The sequence below is a fragment of the Petaurus breviceps genome, unplaced genomic scaffold (genome assembly GCF_028583685.1).
Source record: "Petaurus breviceps papuanus isolate PSGF00001 unplaced genomic scaffold, PetGlider_PUasm1.0 220, whole genome shotgun sequence".
Taxonomy (NCBI): Eukaryota; Metazoa; Chordata; class Mammalia; order Diprotodontia; family Petauridae; genus Petaurus; species Petaurus breviceps.
In genome coordinates, this window is record NW_027185876.1 from 14,892,360 (window position 1) to 14,911,342 (window position 18,983).

The following is an 18,983-nucleotide window of genomic DNA, read 5'->3' on the forward strand; positions in this document are numbered from 1 at the left end:
GAGCCCATAAAGTTATTTTTGTCATTAAGTCATGTTGGACTTTTTGTGATCTCATTTGGGGGGGGCGGTTTCTTGACAAAGGTACTGGAACGGTTTGCTATTTCCTTCTCCAGCTCATTTTACAGATGAAGAAACTGAGACAAACAGGGTAAAGTACTGCACCACCTAGATGCCCTATGAACAGAAAAATCCATAAAGCACTCAAATAATCCATCAGTTTCACACGGAAGAGAACAGAATTTAGGATTATTATTGGGGAATTGACTATCTTGTTAGTCTCTTTCCCACAAAGGATTATAGAATTCCTTCTCTGAAGACTGGAATATAGTACTGAACTGTTATTTAGATCCCTCTTAGAAAGTAAGCATACTTTGGGGGTTACTAAACTTGTAATCCCTTCCATCCCTGACCGGCACTGTGTATGTAACTAATGGTTTTCGTCTTCTAGCTCGGGTGCTACATGAGGACCCTGGGGGAGAGATGTAGCAGCCTGACTTTGGGATAGAAGAAGACAATTACTCAGTAAACTGCCTACTGAAAAGCAGAAATGCAAGAGAAATGGGGAGAGAGGGAGAGAGAGACAGAGACAGAGACAGAGACAGACAGAGAGTCCTTCCCCCTGAGTCCCAATCATTTCCCCATCTTAAAGGCAGCCCCGTTAAAGGGATTCCTCGTGTCCTCTAACCAGGATTATAACGGGTCATCCACGCATGGTCCAAGGGCTCTCCAAGGCATTGCCAGGGATCTTTTACAGCCTCTGTAACAATAAAGGTTGTGCTCTGGACTTCGTAGTTAACTGCGGAGTTCCCTTGGGTTGGAAGGGCTGGGCTGGAACCCCTACTCTGTCACTTCTTTGTGGGCCCTTGAGCTTTCTGGGCCTCAGTTTCCAAATCCGTACAATGACTGCCAAGATGGCTAAGGTACCTTTCAGCTCCCCAGATTTCAATGAAACTTTATATAGCAAACTTGTACTTTCACTTCCTCTTCCAGGAGCTCAGTTTCCTCGCTATAAAGTGGGAGTGGCTGGGCCAGACTCCTTGCAGCTTCCTTTGAACCCATTTTTTTTTTTTTTTTTTGCAGGGGTGCGGGGAGAATCCTGGAAGGCTGAACGGAGGAGGGGATTCCTGAACTAAGCCTCGAGGGAGGGGAGGATTTTGGCCGGCACAACAGGAGGCAGGCACGGCCCAAGGAAACGCCCGGAGGCCATCACGGCGGGAGGAGAGTAAGGGCTGGCACCAGGTTCTAGGAGCCTTGAATGCCTGCATCCTTTCGAATCCATCCCGTACTGTCAGGCGCAGAGAAGGGAGGGAGCCCGGCCCGGGAGGGAGGGGAACGACGGAGAAACTGCCCAGCTGTGCTGGCACCCCCTCCACAAGTGACCACTTCCAAGCAACTGGCCGCGTCACCCGGGCAGCATCCAGGGAGCCGCCCCGCCCGACCGGCTGACGCAATTGCCACCTGGTCCAGGACCCAGAGGGGAGGGGCCCGCCTCTTTCCGGGACGTCCAGTCCCATTGGGCCGCCCCGAGGGAGTGACGTGTGGGCGTCCCGCCCCCTCTCGCTAGGCAGCCCCTCTCAGGGCCGGCCCCGTCTCCGTGGCGCTCCAGGTGCTGACGTGTCCGGCCAGGGGGCGTGGCATTCTAGCCCCGCCCCCTCCCGCCCCCGCCAGGTCGAACCATTGCGCGCGGGCAGACGGGGGCGGGCTGGCCGGAGTCTCGGCCCAGCCTATAAAGGAGGGGAGGCGCTGGACTCCTCGAGCGGTCCGGCCGGAGAACAGAGAGCGGGGACCTTCCCGGGAGGAGGTGAGCGACTGGCCGGCCGCCCCCCGGCTTCCCTCCGCTAGGGGGAAATGGTCTCCATCGCGCACGCGCACAACCCTCCTCGCAGCTCATGGCCAGACCTCTGTGCGCAGACACACGCGCCTTGTCCACACGGGCTCCGTCCACGTAGATGGGCACGCGTGTGCCCGGACACCCTGCCAGCTTCCTTTCCCCTCTCCAGTTAAGCGGGTTGGGCTGCTGGGCATAGGGTAGGCAGTGAGGTCAGGGGGCGACGGCCAGGGAATAAGCACGAATTAAGCGCGTACTGTATGTCAGACAAGCTCTGTAGCCAACATCTCCTTTTGAGCTTGGGGATGGGGGAAGGTCAGGGGGCTCCGGGGTGGATGACGGCTTGCCTTGGCCGGCCAGAGGTATAAAGGGATTGGGGAGGGGGAGGTTAGAAGTGGAAATTGGGCTGGGGGAAAGGGTGGTGATGATCAGAAGCGAGCTCAGGGTGGGCATCGGCGGCCAGGGGGCTTCCGATGAAGCTGCCTCTGGCTGGTGGGTCGGAGAGCCCAGTTGATTTCTACGTGTATGTTTCTTTCATTTTAAAGCTTTATCCTGGAGGGAGGCGAGGAGTGGTCGTTGATGATGTTTCTTAGGTGAGGTCTGTGCTTGGAAGGAAGAATGGAAGGGAAGGGGGTCGTGCATCCTGGACGTGGGGCTTTGCTGATTTTGTATCAGGTTTGGGCCAAAACCGTGTCAACCCTGTCAATAGTGTATAGGAATTCGGCGAATGACATACTGATGGTATTTGACTGATTTTATAGGGATATAATTACATAGTACCTTTGGCTTAAGGAAGTGCTAGGGAGATTTATTGTGTGCTTTGGGGGTGGGGTGAAGACTGTTGAGTTGGAAGAAACTGAATGTAATTGTCCAAGTCTTATCCATTAGTCATTTGGCTCATTTAGCAGTGACCAAGAAATGCTTCCTAGAATATGTTGCCAAGCATTTACAGGATCAAGTATCCTTGTCAGTTCTCCAGCAATAGTTTTCAAAACAATAAGGGCTTTTACCTTAGCAAATGATTGCCCAAGAGAATTTTGACTCGTTTTCATATTTAATGTCATTTTTCCTGCTTTATCTTTTATAACAACTTTTTAAAGTCTAAATACTTACTGTATGTTGGGTACTGGTGATTATTTAGTAATCACATACCACTTCTAAAGGAAATAACTTTATAATACTTTCTAAAGGAACAGACTACTCAAGCTCTCTGTGAGAGACAAATATTTATCGGAAGGTGTCACAACTTTTGCTTTTGTGTTTGTGGAAGCTGGTTTAGAAACAAATATAATATTAACAAGAGAGGTACTAGACCTCCTTTCCATAGTCCAGCGGATGGCTCTTTTTTCTGAGTCTTTGCTTGAGGATAGGGTTAGGAAGGGGTGACTCTTCTCTCCTTTAATTGGATGTGTCTTGACACTGTCACTTGGCCATGTGGTGATGAATCCTTTGCCTATGGCAACTGATGGAACCAAAGGAAGGTAAAATTTCACAGGTTAAAAATAGACATTAGGAAAAATAAGTAGACATTAGGTTTCTTGACTGTATCAGATCTTGTCCTGATTTTAGCAACTGTGTCATATTTGTTTTTAATCTGAAAAGCAGAGTTCTAGAAATCAGAGTTGCAAAAAGTTTCTTCTGATGGAGGTGTCTCAGAAACTTTTTAGAAAGAGTACTATCACTGACCACATATTATCTATGTGACCTTGTGGAAAATTACTTATCTGTAGTCATGCTACCATGAATGTATCCAGTCTCATCTGATATTAGAAGCTAAGCAGAGTATAGGGCTTGATTAGTATTTGGATGGGAAAAAGTAGTTGGCTTCAGTTTCCTTATGTATAAGAAAAGGGATTTGGACAGAGCTCAATAGTCCCAGCCCTAGTTTGACCTATATCTTCTGCATCATCTTCAGAGTAATTATCCAGAATCCGCTTTTAGGAAAGCACTTTATGCAGGCCAAAAGTTTCATGGAGTAACTCTCCTGTTTGTTGCTGTTTGTTGCCAAATGCTTGTATTTCAATGGAATTGAAAGGAGTTCGTAAATGGAAGGGAAAATAATTTTTATAGTACTTTCTGTGTTTCAGAGTGCTTGATGGAAATGCAAAGACTAGTGTTATGTTTGTGAGAACTATTATATAATAGCTGTCTCTTAGGAATAAATTTAAATCTGTGATCCCCAAAAGTAGGGGTATTCCTTTATTCATATAGCTTTGAAACCCTCTACATCGTCTTTCACAGAATCCCAGAATTTCAGAGTTGGAAAGGAACTCCATGCAATCAAACAATACCCGAATAAGAATCCTTTCTGACAAACCTTTGTTTGAAGACCTTCAGTCAGGGGAAACTGAACCAGCCCATTCCATTTTTGGACAGTTGTAATTAGATTACTGTGTTTTCCCTCATATTCATCTTAAGTTTCCCTCTTTGTAACTTGTGTCTATAGCCCACTGGGCTAGAAGAACAAATCCAGTCCCTGTCTCACTGCATAGAGAGAGCTAGCATGTCTCCTCTCTTCCCACCCCCAAGTCATCTTTTCTTCAAGCTGAACCTTCTGTGTTCTTTGAACTGAGCCTCATATGGCAGGAATTCATTGTCCTTAACCATCTTCCAGCTTGTCAGTGCCCTTTCTGAAATGTATCCAAGACTAAAAGCCATACTTTTTGTCCATGACAGTACATGAGGACTCTCCCTTCCTTGTTCCTGGATGCCTGGCTTCTCTAGTATTTGGGTTTTCTCCCATCAACTTCTTTTCATTTTCTTGACCTTATAGAAATCAGACTCATGATGAAAGACACTGTATTGTTGGCCATTGTCTCCATTACTTGGAGCATCTTATCTTATGCCCTCCTTAAACTCCCCCCAAAACACAGGGCCAGGACAAAGAGTAGGCATTCTTCTTGGTCCTCTTATATCTAGCAGACTACCTCTGTTCCCTTTGATGCGCAAGCATCTCGCCCTTTGAGGTTCACTCCATCTAGATCCTGATTTTAGTTGTCTTTGAGACCTTCTTTCTTAAGGAGTTTAGTACCTGACACTCCATATTGTTCTTCCCCACTACCATGGGACCCTTACTTGGGGACTTCAGTATCTATTCAATATCTGTTGATGACTTCAGCATCTATTAATGGCCCTTTAGATACCTCTGACTTCTCAGTTTGTCAATCTCTTCAGAGCTTAGGACTTGTAAGTTTTCTTTAGCAATGCTATATGCACATAGCAGTGTTTAATATGTTTGATCTCAAAATCGGTCATAACATTCCTACTTTAAGCCATCATCTTATGACTCTCCATTTTCATGAAACTCCTCAAAAAAGCCACAAGGATGATAATAACCTGTATCTAGTACTTTAAAGTGCTTTGCATATTTTCATCCTGGGATTTCCAATTCTTGTCCTTCCATTCAGTCCCAAATCCCTGGCAGACTGGCTTCTGACCTTATCACCCAGCTGAAGCTGCCCTTTCTGTGTTTCCCACTGGTCTCTTAATCCTATGACCTTTTGTCATCCCACTTCTTTTGCAGTATTTAGTACTGTTGACCGCCCTCTTTGGGACACAGATCCAGCAGTGGTATTGGGTTTCTGCTGTCATTACCTTTTCTAGATGTTCTCTAACCCTACTTTAATATGTTTGAAAAATTGCTACAACTCTTAGTGTGCAGGCTCCATCCTCCTCCATTTTAAAAGTCATGACATTTGCCTGTCTCCACTACTGTGCTTCTTCTTTTACCTTCCGTCTTTCACAGATCGCTCATAGTGACTTGATGATCCATTCTGCTTGTTCTTTTAGTAATTTATAATGTAACAAATCATTGGACCATAGATTCAGAACTGAAAGAGAACTTTCAGAGGTCATTGAATTTTAGGGTGAGGACAATGAGGCCCATAAAAAGTCAGTAGTTTTCCCAAGGCTTCACATATTAAGTGGCAGGGAAAGAATTTAAACCCAGGTCCTGTGGCCTCAAAGCCTGCACAGTTTCCAGCTTAGTACCCTGCCTTCTCTGGACTTAGTGACTTGAATTCATCATAGATAACTAGGTGCTCTTACTGTCTCTTCACTTATCTTGGATGCCAGCTCTGTTATCCATTATTCTTCTTTTCTTTCCAGTTCAGAGATCACCTTGGCAGAGAAAGAAATAAAATACGAATTGATCAGTTTTGTCTTCTCTATCAGTTATCATCCTGTTCTTTTTCCCATCCATCTCTTTGCCTTGTTTTAACTTAAAAGAGCTTTCCTTGTTACCCTTACCTTTTCTCCCCATCCTTACCTTATTCTTAGCATTAGCACTCCTGACACTTGTTATGTGATTGAGCCATGCATTGTATTCATCGTCCATTATCACTATTCTTGTTTCCATTTTGTCCATACTGTTAAAAATTTAACTTGGCTAGTGGGTACCTTTTGCATCCATATAAGTCTTTAGGTACTATTTCTTTTGTATCTTCAGATTTTCATTCTGGAGAGCTTCTCATCCTTTCTGGGCTGATTCTCCATTTGGAATTCTAGTATAGGAACACCTATTCTTTGGAATCCTTTGAAATTTTCAAAATCCAGGGTACATGTCAAATTATGCCTGACTTTCCTACCTTCTGTTACAAATTATATAAGGTGTAAGAAGGAGCACATCCCCCAAGGTTTCCATCATTTACATGCAAACAACCTGTTCCTCTTTGTTTTAAGAATTAGAGCCAGAAAATAATTTTCTTTTGGATGTTCCTCCATCTTTTAGAGGAGGAAATTATCTTTTAAGTCAAGTCAACATTTTTTCTGCTTTTGGCAGAGAAAGAATTGCTATAGATGTCCAGATGATTGGCATCTCTTACCTATATGTGCAGAAATATTTAGAGTAGATTTTATTCCATCAGAGAATTGGAAAGTAAAGGGGTGCCCATGAAATGGGGAATGGCTGAACCAAATACTGTATATGAATATAATAAAGTACTGTTAGGCCATAAAAAATGACGAAAGGAACAATTCCAGAGGAACCTGGGAAGACTTATATGAAGGGATGCAGAGTGAACAGAACTAGAATCATTTATACAATAACAATGCGGTAAAGACAAACAGTTTTGAAAGACTTAAGCACTCTAATCAGTGTATTCACCAGCCATAATTCCAGGTCAGCATTGTAGCAGTCTGTCCACCACTCTGGCAAGGAGATGATGGTTGCAGCATGCAGAATGAGACATATTTTTGGATATGGCTAATGTGAGAACTTATTTTTCTTGATTTTGCATATTTGTAAGAGGAGTATTCTTTCTGCTCTCTTCCATTGGGTGTAGAGGTGGAGAAGAGAAAATGAATTTTGTTAATTGAAAAAAATTAAATTTGGTTTTAAAAAATAATTGGAGTCTCTCCTTATTCTTTTTTTTTTTTTAACATGTGCACTTTTATTTGAACTCGTCTTAAGTCTCATTCTTATATCATATCTCTGTGCCAGAACTTGTGATTTTTTCCCCTATCTCCTCATCCATTTTCTCCTCCTGTCCTGGTGGTCTCTGTAGTACTCTCTACTGATAAAACTGCTTCTCTTTTTCCTAACACTCATCTTCTCCGTAAGACATGGCCTACAGGCCCTTCCCACCACTATCTCTCCGAAGGCTTGTTTTCCTTCCAGGCACAGCTCAGGGGTCACCCATTCCATTTAGCCTTCCCTGGGCCCTTCTCCCATCCTTGTTCTCTCTTATGTCAGGATTTTTTTACGAGTATGTCTTTTACTGTGTAAGGCACCTAATACACCTAAACCCCACCTCCTTAAAAAAAATCTATCCTGTTTGCTTTGAATTAGGTATATTCTTCCAGAGTCCCCTCCATCAAGGGTAACTGAAATGGGTAGGTGTTGTCCGGGTGGGTGTGTCTGGAGGATGGGGAAGGAAGCCTGTTCCAATGGAGAGCTGCTTCACTTCAGTTCCCTTCAGCAGGTGTCCCTTCCTCTTATCTCTTCCTGGGTGATCTGCCCTGTGATAACAGCTGTGTAGTCACTGCACTGCTCCTGACAGGGTAAACAGCTGTTTGCTCTTCAGTGCTGGGAGTTCCCTCCTTGGGAAGAGCCTCACACTGGTTTCATAGTTCCAAGTTTTTAGATATCTTCTCCCTTTCTTCCTCTTTTGTGTTCTTCTACCCTCCACTCAGGTCGGAGTAGGACTTCAGTGGAGGTTTAACACCCCTCCCCCTCCCCCAAGTCTATGCAAGGTGTAGTATGAATACAGACAAGGGATCATCCCACAGTGCCTTGTGGACTTTCACAGACCATCCATGTATACTTTGAAAATTATTTTTTATGATGAAAATAATATTTTTCTTTGTAACTTGCATGTTTTCTATTTAGTCGTCTGATTTCTTTAGCATGAAAATGGTGCCTTTTTAAAGTGACTTTTTTGAATGAAGTTTTGTTTTATGTTTCCTTCTTATTGTGGATACAGAAACATAAATGACACCTAGAAAAAACCCAGTTCTCTGTAAAATTGCTTAGAGCTCCATTCTTTTGTCAGGAAATGAGAAACACTTGCAAAGTCTTGTTGATTCTACCTCCATACGTCTTGTAGAGAGGCAGCAGCAGGTAGTGGAGAGCACTCTGGACTTGGCATCAGGAGGAACTGGGTTTGAATCTTGAGGATTCAGGCATCTGTTCACTGTGTGACCTAGGTCAAGTCATTTACTCTCTCTGGGCCTTGGTTTTCTCATCTTGCTAAAATGGGAGAGTTGGACTCATTGGCCACTTATACCCCTTCCTGTGTTAGATCTATGACCCTAAGATCCCTTCTCTCCATGCACTTAGGCCTGAGCCTAGGTCACATCCTCATTGCCTTTTTCCCCCTCTTTTTATTCCTTATTTCTAGTTTCTCTTTTATCTCATCTGCCCTTCATAGCCAGTAAAAGGATCTTCTTAAAACACTGGTCTGAAACCCAGAATCCAAACTCCTTAGCTGTCACTGGAAGCTATCCACACTCTGGCTCCTTCTCACTTTGTTAGACTGATTGTAAATTCCAGCCATAGTAAGTGGACTGCTCCATATTCCCAGAAATCCACAGGGCATTCATTCCCTGTGCCCTCTTAGAAGTTCTCCCTAAGGCCTGGCCTACTTGGCCCTTCCCTCTGCTATCTCTCTGAAGGCTTGTTTTCATTCCAGGCACAGCTCAGGGACCACCCTTTCCATTTATCCTTCCCTGGGCTCTTAGGGTGTCGGGGTTAGAGTTTATAATTTTCATTCTTATGTAGCTATCTAGCATCTTAGTTTATTGTCAATTAGAAACACATCCGGTACTGATGATAATGGTCCAATGGACCTCTTGTTATTTGTGATCCTATTTCCTTTATCTGCTGGTTTGTTCTATCTCCACAGCTTAGAAAATGGTGCCTTTTGTTTTCCTGTCACTGTCATTTGGGGGGTTGGGAATCTCCACCTTCCCCATTGAATCCTTCCTCGTGGCAGAAGCCTTATAGCACTGCCGTCCAATTCAGTGACTGCTTCTGGCCATATATGCAGGATTCTGCCTTGGTAGCTTCCTGCCTTCTGGAGGGAGGGATGGTTCATTATGGGTTCGCTGGGAACTTTGGTAGATTTTCAGTTACTACACTGGTAATTGAAGGAATTTAGTCAAGTTAGTGAAAATAAAGCGGTATTTTTTTCCTATCCAAGTTCACAGTCCTTTCCCTCCTTGAAATCTATCCATGAAACCTTGATTTAGCTCACCCCGCTAATTCTACAGGTAAGGATACTGAGGCATAGTAAGCAAAGTGAGTTGCTCAAGGTCATACAAGTATTAAGTAGAAGAGACATTTCCATGGGCATCTACTTTGTTTCCAATTCTTTTGCTAAAAAGTGCAGCTATAATATATTTTGGTGCAAATGGGGCCTTTTTCCCCCTATCCTTGGCCTCCATGGGGTTATAGGCCTAATAGTGGAATCTCTGGGTCAAAGGGTATGGACATTTTATTTACTTCACTTGCATGATTCCAAATTACTTTACAAAATGACCGTAGTGCTTCACAGTTCCCCAGACAATGCACAAGTGTGCCCATCTTCCTAGTATTCCTCCAGCACTGGTGATTCTCATTTTGCCAGTTTGCAGAGTGTGTAGTGAACCTCAAGGTTATTAAGATTTGCATTTATCTTATTATTAGTGATTTGGAGCATTCTTAAATAAAGTTGTTAATAGTGTGCAGTTCTTTTGAAAACTGTTCATATCCTTTGACCCTTTATCCATTGGGGAAAGTTTCATTATTTTCCTTTCATCTTATAGGTTGTTAGTTTACAGTTATGACATTTATACAAAATATATGGTGTCTGAAAGATGGAAACTAATTGCTTTAATGTGTTTTTAACACAGCAGTTACTTACATTTAGTAGAACAAAATATTGTGTCTTGCAGATGAAACATATAATTATTGTTAATGATTCTTCTCTTTCATCCTTACAGTTAATAGCTGTTACATCCTTTTTATTAGAAGACTTGGAAACTGAAACATGAATGTGAATGACCTCAAGTGCCGGTTGTCCCTGGCTGGGCAGGATCACCTGCTACAGTTCTGGGATGAGTTGGAAGAAGGCCAACAGCATGAACTTTATGAAGAACTACAAGCTATTAATTTTGAGGAGCTGAACTGCTTTTTCCAAAAGGCCATGGAAGGATTTAATCAGTCCTCTTGTCAGGAGAAGGTAGATGCTCGGATGGAGCCTGTTCCTCGAGAAGTATTGGGCAGTGCCACAAGGGACCAGGAGCAGATCCAGCACTGGGAAAGGGAAGGTATTTAGCGTGTTGTAAACTTTTACAAGACTGGCACTTAAGATTTAATAAAGTTGCTGAAAGCAGCCTAAACAGAATAGGTGAAGTCAGTCTAGTCTGATACTGACTGAATTCTGCTATTTCTGAGAAACCAATTGCCCAGCCATTTGTTCTTGTAAAATCTACTACTTAAACTAGGCATAGGAACAGCCTGGCTTAATGGATAGAATGCTGGACTTGAAGTCAGAAGATCTGAGTTCAAATCTCCCTTCTAACATATAGTAGCTATGTGATCCAGGGAAAGCTTCTTAACCTCTGTTTTTCTCAGATAATTCTCTAGGACTTCTCTTCTGTGATTTCCTACCCTAAGAGTTTCCCATGCTGACCAAATCACAGTTCCTTATGTAAAATCCTAATGCTTTTTGAAAAAGCCAAATGTAGCCCAAATGGCTAGGGAAGTCCCTTGAACCCTGTAATACCAGACACTGCTGTAGTCCTTGTAAGATCACCTGGCCTCTTGCTTGGCATTAGAAGTTTTCATTTTGGTTATGTCCCTTTTTGTTACCTGCCTCTTTTTTTCTGCTAATTGTTTTAGCTTTATAGAGAGAGGGGCAACCACCATGCCTTATAGCAGTCATGTTAAACTCAGATAGAAATAGGGGCCAGCAGTTATTTGCATTCTAATAGAAAAAAATACCGAGTCTTGCAGATGAAACTTGTAATTATGGTTAATAATTCTCTTTCATCCTTAGACTTGGAATACATAAGTATATGTATATGTTATGTATATATGCATACACATATACATATGTTACATATAATACATACAACACATGTGAGATATATGTATATATCCTTATACAATCTATGGGGATCCTTGCAGCTGTATATTGACTTAGAAAACTGCATATCAACATGATTTATGATCTATTGCATTTTTATTTACTTTGTTAAATATTTCCCAGTTATATCTTAAATCTGGTTTATGCTGCATTCAGAGTATTGTGACCTGAGTGCTGTGACTAGGGGTCCTACCAGCAGTGTGTTTGACACCTCTGCCTTTGAGCCCTTGGGTTTCCAGTGGCCGCCTTTGATGACACTTGGGGCTCTCTCACTAAGGTGTGAAACAGTAGCTTCCAAATGGGTGTTTCAGATATCTTCAGAGAGTACCTTGAGTCCCAGTCTTAGACTCTGTGGGCTCTTATTTACACATATTGATTTTAAAAGGACCATTACTGGAAGGCAAGACTTACACAGCATGTTCCCTTCCCCTGTTGAAAATATCTTGTGATAGTAAAAGACTTTACAGTTTGTAAGTTCATTTTTTCATCTGATCCTTGCAACAACCTTGCTGTCCCCATTTTACAGATGTGAGAATTTGGGACTTAGCCATGGTTTCACAGTTAGAAATGCCAGGAATGGGATTTTAATCCAGATCTTCTTTTTTATTTTTTTTTTTATTTTTTATTAAGCAATCAGGGTTAAGTAACTTGCTCAAGGTTACACAGCCAGTTATTTCTGGGTGTGGTGCTGAGTGTCTGAGCCCGGGATTCGATCTCCAGGTCATCCCAACACTGGAGCCGGTACTCTTACTCGCTGTGCTACCTGGCCGCCCCTTAATCCAGATCTTCTAATTAGAAATCATTGTTTTTTTTATGCTACATCACACTGCTGCTGTCCCTCAGTTGTGGCTGCTTGTGATTTAAAGGGATCACTTGCCTCAAGGCCCAGCTGTGAAGTCAGGCAGATGCAAGAATTTATCAGTATCAATATGTGTGGAGTAAGGTTATCTCATGCTCTAATCCAGTCAGTCTTTCTGGAATGAAAATGGCATTGCTCTTTTTAGGACCTAAAAGCATCTCCTGCTTTGGCCTCATCATTGAGAATTGAAGTATAAAAGGAATGGAATGCCCAAGTGTCAGGTTGTCCTGATAGGAGAACCAGTGTTTGGTGTGTCCTTTTTACATTCTTATGTTAGAGAATTGAGAGTGATGTACAGCTTTGTTTTACAACAGAAAAATTAAACAGGTACAACTCAAGTCTGCTCTTGACAGAGAACCTGTGTATAATATTTATTTATAGTTTAAAAGGACTGGGGACAGTGTTCAGTTTTGAAATTGCCCATACATTTCTGTGTTACTGAAACTACCCTGTGTTTGAAAGTTGGCTTTAACAAAGTGACATGTAGTATATTTTCAAAGGGAAAGAAAGTTGCTTATGTGAGGATTGAAAAAGGATTTCATTAGGTATATTTGTTTTTAGAAATTTTTAGATAGTATATTTTTAATAAAGTGAATGTTTATAGTGGTGTCAGTTTTAAAGCAGTATACAAGAACATACAGTCTTTTTGTTTTAGGCTTATTTATAAATATGATTAATTAAGAAATAGGCAAGGATCTTTTAATTTTTCAAATTTGTTATTTGTTTTTTTAAAATTCTTTGTTTTTAAATTTTGAGTTCTAGATTTCATGCCTTCTTCCCAGCCCTCACCTGTCCACTGAGAGGACAAACAATATGATGTCAGTTATACATATGAATTCATATAAAACATGTTTCCATATTAACCATATTGTAAAACAAAGCAAAAAAAAAAAGAAAATGAGAAAATTATACTTCATTTTGCACTAGGAGTTCATCGATTCTCTCTCTGGAAGTAGATAGCATTTTTTTTTTATCATGAGTCCTTTGGAATTGCCTTAGTTCATTATATTGATCAGAGTAGCCAAGTTCTTCACAGTTAATCATAATTACAACATTGCTGTTACTGTGTGCGGTGATCTCTTGGTTCTTCTCACTTTACTTTGCATCAGTTCATATAAGTCTTGCCATGTTTTTCTGAAACCACCCTCCCTACTCTTCCACCCCACTGCCCCCATCATTTCTTATAGCATAATAGTACTTCATCATAATCATATGCCACAACTTGTTCATCCATTCCCCAACCGGTGGGCATCCCTTCAATTTCCAGTTCTTTGCTGCCACAAAAAGAGTTGCTATAAATATTGTTGTGTATATATAGATCCTTATCTTTTTTCTTTAATCTCTTTGGGATATAGACCTAGTAGTGGTATTGCCGGATCAATGGGTATACACAGTTTTATAGCCCTTTGGGCATAGTTCCAGATTGTTCTTCAGAATGTTTGGATCAGTTTTATTGCTATACCAACAGTTTGGTTAATATACCTATTTTCCCTCAAGCCCTCTAGCATTAGTCATTTCTGATAGGTGTGAGGTAGTACCTCAGAATTGTTTTAATTTACCTTTCTCTAATCAGTAGTGATTTGTTGTTGTTGAGTCATTTCAGTCATGTCCTACTCCTCATGACCCCATTTGGGGTTTTATTGGCAAGATATCCTTGCCAATGAATGGAGTGGTTTGCCTTTTCCTTCTCTAGTTCACTTTATAGACGAGGAACTGAGGCAAACAGGGTTAAGTGACTTGCTTGCTGATGGTCACACAACTACTAAGTGTTCGAGGCCAGATTTGAATCTTCCTGACTCCAGGCCTGGCATTCTATCTCCTGTGCCACCTAGCTGACCAGTTAATAGCGATTTAGAGATTTTTTCATATGACTTTATATAGCTTCGATTTCTTCTTCAGAAAACTGACTTTATATCCCTTGACCATTTATCATTTGCAGAATGGCTCTTATAAATTAGACTCAGTTCTCTCTCTATATTTGAGGAAAAAGGCCTTTACTAGAGAAACTTACTGTAAAATTTTTTGATTATTATTTCATTGAATATTGTACCTTTTAGTAAAATGTAGTTTCCCTGATTATCTCTTTCAGATAGGGCTGTTTTTACTTTTGCTACCCCTGCCTTTTTTACTTAACTGAAATATAATAGACTTCACTCCAGCCCCTTATTTTAATTCTTTGTATGTCTTTCTGTTTCAGATGTTTCTCTTGTAAAGAACATATTTTTGGAATCTGGTTTCTAATCCATTCTGCTATCCACTTCTGTTTTATGGGTGAGCTCATCCAATTTACATTCACAGTTATGATTATTAACTGTGTATTTCCCTCCATTCTATTATCTTCTATTTATCCTTTTCTCTTCTTATGCTGACCCTCCTCAAAAATCTTTTGCTTATGACTACTGCCTCCCTTTATCTGCTCTCCCTTTTATCAGCCCCTTCTCCCACCTTCTCTCTCTTCCCCCATCTTTTATTCCCCTTTTCTTCTATTTCTCTATTGGGTTAGATAGATTTCTATGCTCAGCTGAGGGAGTGCATATATACATACACACATGCATACATGTGTATATATATATATGCATGCATGCATGCATGCTCTTCCTTGGGTACCTCTTTTATGTGAGACAATTTACCCCATTCTACCTTTCCCTTCCCCCTTCTCTCAGTGCCTCCCTTTTTCTTACCTCTTCATTTTTTTTTGAGAGCAGCTCAATATAATCAGCTTACACCTGTGCCCTTTGTCTATGTAGATTCCTTCTAACTGCCCTAATAATGATAAAATTCTTAGGAATTACTTGTATTATCTTCCCATATAGGAAGGTAAACAGTTTAACTTTATTGAGTACCTTATGATTACTATTTCATGTTTGTCTTCTTAGTCTTCTCTTGAGTTTTGTGATTGAATATCATATTTTCTATTCATCTCTGGTCTTTTTGTCAAAGATACTCAAAAGTCCTGTATTTCATCAAATATCAGTTTTTCCCCCTGAAGGATTATATTCATGGGCAGGGACTTCTTAACAGTATTGTAATGTTCCTTGCAGATGATTATATTCAGAGAAGTACATTCCTAACCATTGACTAGGTCCCAGGGAGATGTGTTGAAAGCAGTCTTTTTTCAAGAGAGGGTAAGGTATAATAACTATGATATGATTGCTGTTAACCCCAAGTTAGAAAATTATTAATTAGTAAATGAACAGTTTTCTTTGTGTTTGAGGTCTTTTTTTTAATGTTCATCAACTCTGACAGTCAAGCTTATGGAAAATATTTAGAAAAATAGTCAGAAACTCCTCTTATAAGACTGAAAGCTTGAGATGGAATTAGTGGACTAGGAAGAGTGAATGTTTCACATTCATGAAGAGACTTACATATTGAGAATATATTTATATAAATACTTTCAGTTACAAAATGCAAAAGTAATCCTGGATGCCTCATTCTAGTGTTTCTTGGATTTGATTGGCTTTTTCCTTTTCTGGATGGATAGCTTGTGCTCCCAAGTCCTTCATCTCAGGTTGCTGATAAATGAAATGAAAAACCTCTAGCTATCTCACTACACCACCAGCACTAGTGTTCAAACAAATGTCTGAATTTGTATGTGTTTGAGGTAATGTAGTCCAAGCAGGAAGTTATTCAGGAAGCATTTGACCTTTGGAGCATCATTATAACTACTCAGCACTGTTTGCCATAGAAGTGTTCAGGAAGGACGTCCAGATTACGCATTGTCTGTGATGGCTGCACAGAAGTGGAGAGAGATATATGCTGTACCCTAGTTTGGTGTCTTGTCCTAAGACTGCAAGAGCACAGTATTCAAGCTGTCTTGATGAGTGAGAAAATTGATAGATGCAAAAGAGAAAGAAAGCAGTCTCTCTTTTTTTTTAAATTCTAAGAAATCACAGCAGTTTCTACCTATAGCACTTTCAGTTTTATAAAGTGGTTTCTTGCTGGAGGATCCTGGCTGTCTGATGCCATTATAGGATTAGTCATGCCCTAGGTGGTACCTGTGGGGACCTGAGGTAGGAAGAGTAAGAGATGGTAGTTGGTGGCTGTGCTCTAGGAAGGGGCTCAGAAAACCCAGACAGAAATTAAAGAACTTTGTGGTAAATGAGTCATAGGAAGTATTCAATTAAAAAAAAAAAAACTTTTGAGGAGGAAATGAAGAATCACAAAGATTGAAAAACAGTAATAGCTTGGGAAAGTTGACCATGGTCCAGGAAAAAGGCTAGCATGGAGAGATTTATGAAACAGGAGTCAGAGTCAAAATTTAGGTAACCATAAGGAGATCATTTTCAGCCTGGGTTGAAGTGGATCTAGGGCCTACACCTTTAAATAAATATTCCAGTAGATTTTATTAAAGGATCTACATTGCTGCCACCTAGATCTTACTAGCAGGTACAATAGGTGATAAATTGACCTGGGCCCCCCCAATTGCTTCTAGTTGGGAAATGCACTTTTGTTTTAGACCTACAGAGGTGCTTAAGCCTTGTTTTTCTCAGTGATCAGGGAATCTGAGAGATGGTTGACTTAGAATGAGTGTAGAAGTAAGAGTGGTCTAACAAGGAATACCAGAATGACTCAAGAATTGGAACTGGGAAGAGACAGCCAAAGTGAGATAGGGAGCCCCTCCATCAATGAGATTACAGGTCTGTTTTTAAAAAAAAAAAGATAGGCGGTGCAATGAATAGAGCCTAGAAGAAATTAGAGTCAGGAGGACCTGAGTTCAAATCCAGCCTCAGACACATAACACAAAACTAGCTGTGTGACCTTGGTCAAGTCACTTAACCCCAATTGCCCCTCTAAAAAGCAAAAAACAAAAAAAAGATAGGGAGCCATGATTGGCCACAGATACACATACTGTCTTTTAGCATATTTGTGACCGTTTAGTGAGCAGATTGGGTTCTATCAGTCTCCATGTTTCTTAATCCCTATTGTTTGTATCATATAAGAACAGCTTGATTTAATAAAGTTCAGGATAGTATTGCACCAGAAATACAAGTTTTTCCTATTTGTTTTTTATTTTTGGCCAGGATCATCTTGTTTTGTTTTTTTTTTACTTCAGCAAGCATGTTCCTCAGGGTGAGGAAATGTTTTAAATCTTCTTTAATTTCCTGTTTTGTTTTATAGGTTGGTTTGTTTTATAATATATTTTTTTAAAATACTTTTTTAGTTACTAATTTAAATGGGGATTTTGAAACTTTAACCTCAGCTGACTTTTCAAGTAAACTGAAAGGCCAACCCAATGTTTGATTTTTTTAAGGTTTGAGAGTGTTTCGTTTTTATGAGAAAATGTTGTGATGTTCAAAAAGGAACATTTCTTCTATGACTGAAGAATTTAGATTGTTTAGGGTTTTATTGGCAGGTAGTCTTTCATTTTTCACATCGTTTCAGAAAGTTAGGGAAATTCTGGAGAGGACTGGAAGCAACCAGGGCCTGAGGCAAAAGGAAGTTTTTAACAATCCTGAGACTAAATTACATTTAAGTAAGAGGAGAATAGCTCCCTCTAGAACTAAGGTAGGCAGCCCAGTGAATAAAGTACTGGCCCTGGAGTCTGGGGGACCTGAGTTCAAATGTGACCTCAAGACACTTGACACTAGCTGTGTGACCTTGGACAAGTCGCTTAACCCCAACTGCCTTGCCTTCTCCCCTCCAAAAAAAAGTGTAGATTTTAAAGGAGGCAACATTAAGTAAAAGACCTATAGGAAATCAGTCTGTCAGAAGTAAGGTGTAGACCAGAACCTTACACCATATGCTAAAATGAACTCCCAATGAATATATGACATATATAAAAAGTCACATAATAAATAAAATTAGAGGAACAAAAGTTCATGATTTGAGAATACAAAGGATCACGATGTAAACTGTACAGTTTTGTTTATTTGAAATTTAAAAGGTTTTACACAAACAATAATAAGGGAAACAGTTAACTGGGAAAAAGAAATCTATGTATCAGGTTTCTCTGAAATAGCACACATTTCCAAGATATGTAAGAAGCTAATTCAAATTTTTAAGAATAAGAACCATTCCTATTCTAGATCTTGCTCTGATAATCCTCAGCCCTGGGTTATTTCCACCATCTACTGCATTTCCTCCTATTTTTTGTTGCCAAATGAAGCTGGAGAAAATCACAGAATCGTATGGACTGTATTCATTATAAATTCATGGCAAAATCTCAGCTGGACCCTCATTGCAGCAAGGCAATTCTATTACATCTCCTTAATCAGCTCATCATCCCATTTACCACCATTCTGAATCTTTTTATCCCTTCTCAAACCGTGTATGACTTCCCTCCTTCCAGTGTTGCAGGCGAGAACCTTGCCTTACATGAGATGGTAGTTCTTCTTGCAAGGGCAAAACCCTCTTCATGCACAAGTGATCCTTTCCATCTTGTCCTCTCTAGCAGGTTGCTGCCTCTGTTATCCCATTTCACTTACCTTCCAGCTCTTCCTGTTTACTGGATGCTTGCCTACTGCCTATAAAAACATGCCCATGTCTTTCCCATCCTCAGACAAACAAACAAACAAACCCCAAACCCTCATTTGAGCCATCCATTCTCAGTATTTATCATTCCATCTCCTCCCTTTTGTGGCAAAACTATTTGGGAAAGTCATTGGAAATAGGTGCTTCCACTTCCTTTCATCTCACTGTCTTTTTAACTCTCTACATACTGACTTCCAGCCTTTTCATTCAATCAGAACTGCTCCCTCCAAAGTGTGTTATCTTCATTGTCAAATCT

The 18,983-nt window shown here is 40.7% G+C and overlaps 1 protein-coding gene across 4 annotated transcripts in view; it reads left to right on the forward strand.

Moving 5' to 3' along the window:
- Positions 1–1,619: 1,619 nt before the first annotated feature.
- Positions 1,620–18,983, forward strand: part of UAP1 (UDP-N-acetylglucosamine pyrophosphorylase 1) — a 48,316-nt gene continuing 30,952 nt past the window's right edge. For 2 of the 4 annotated variants that reach the window (XM_069094658.1, XM_069094662.1), the window contains exons 1-2: positions 1,620–1,801; positions 10,250–10,576. In XM_069094658.1, the coding sequence (XP_068950759.1) occupies positions 10,297–10,576 (280 nt within the window). In that variant the 5' untranslated portion in view covers positions 1,620–1,801; positions 10,250–10,296. Of the gene's footprint in view, positions 1,802–1,872; positions 2,029–9,468; positions 9,539–10,249; positions 10,577–18,983 lie in introns of those variants that run through there. The other 2 variants (XM_069094661.1, XM_069094660.1) reach the window with 2 other exon arrangements.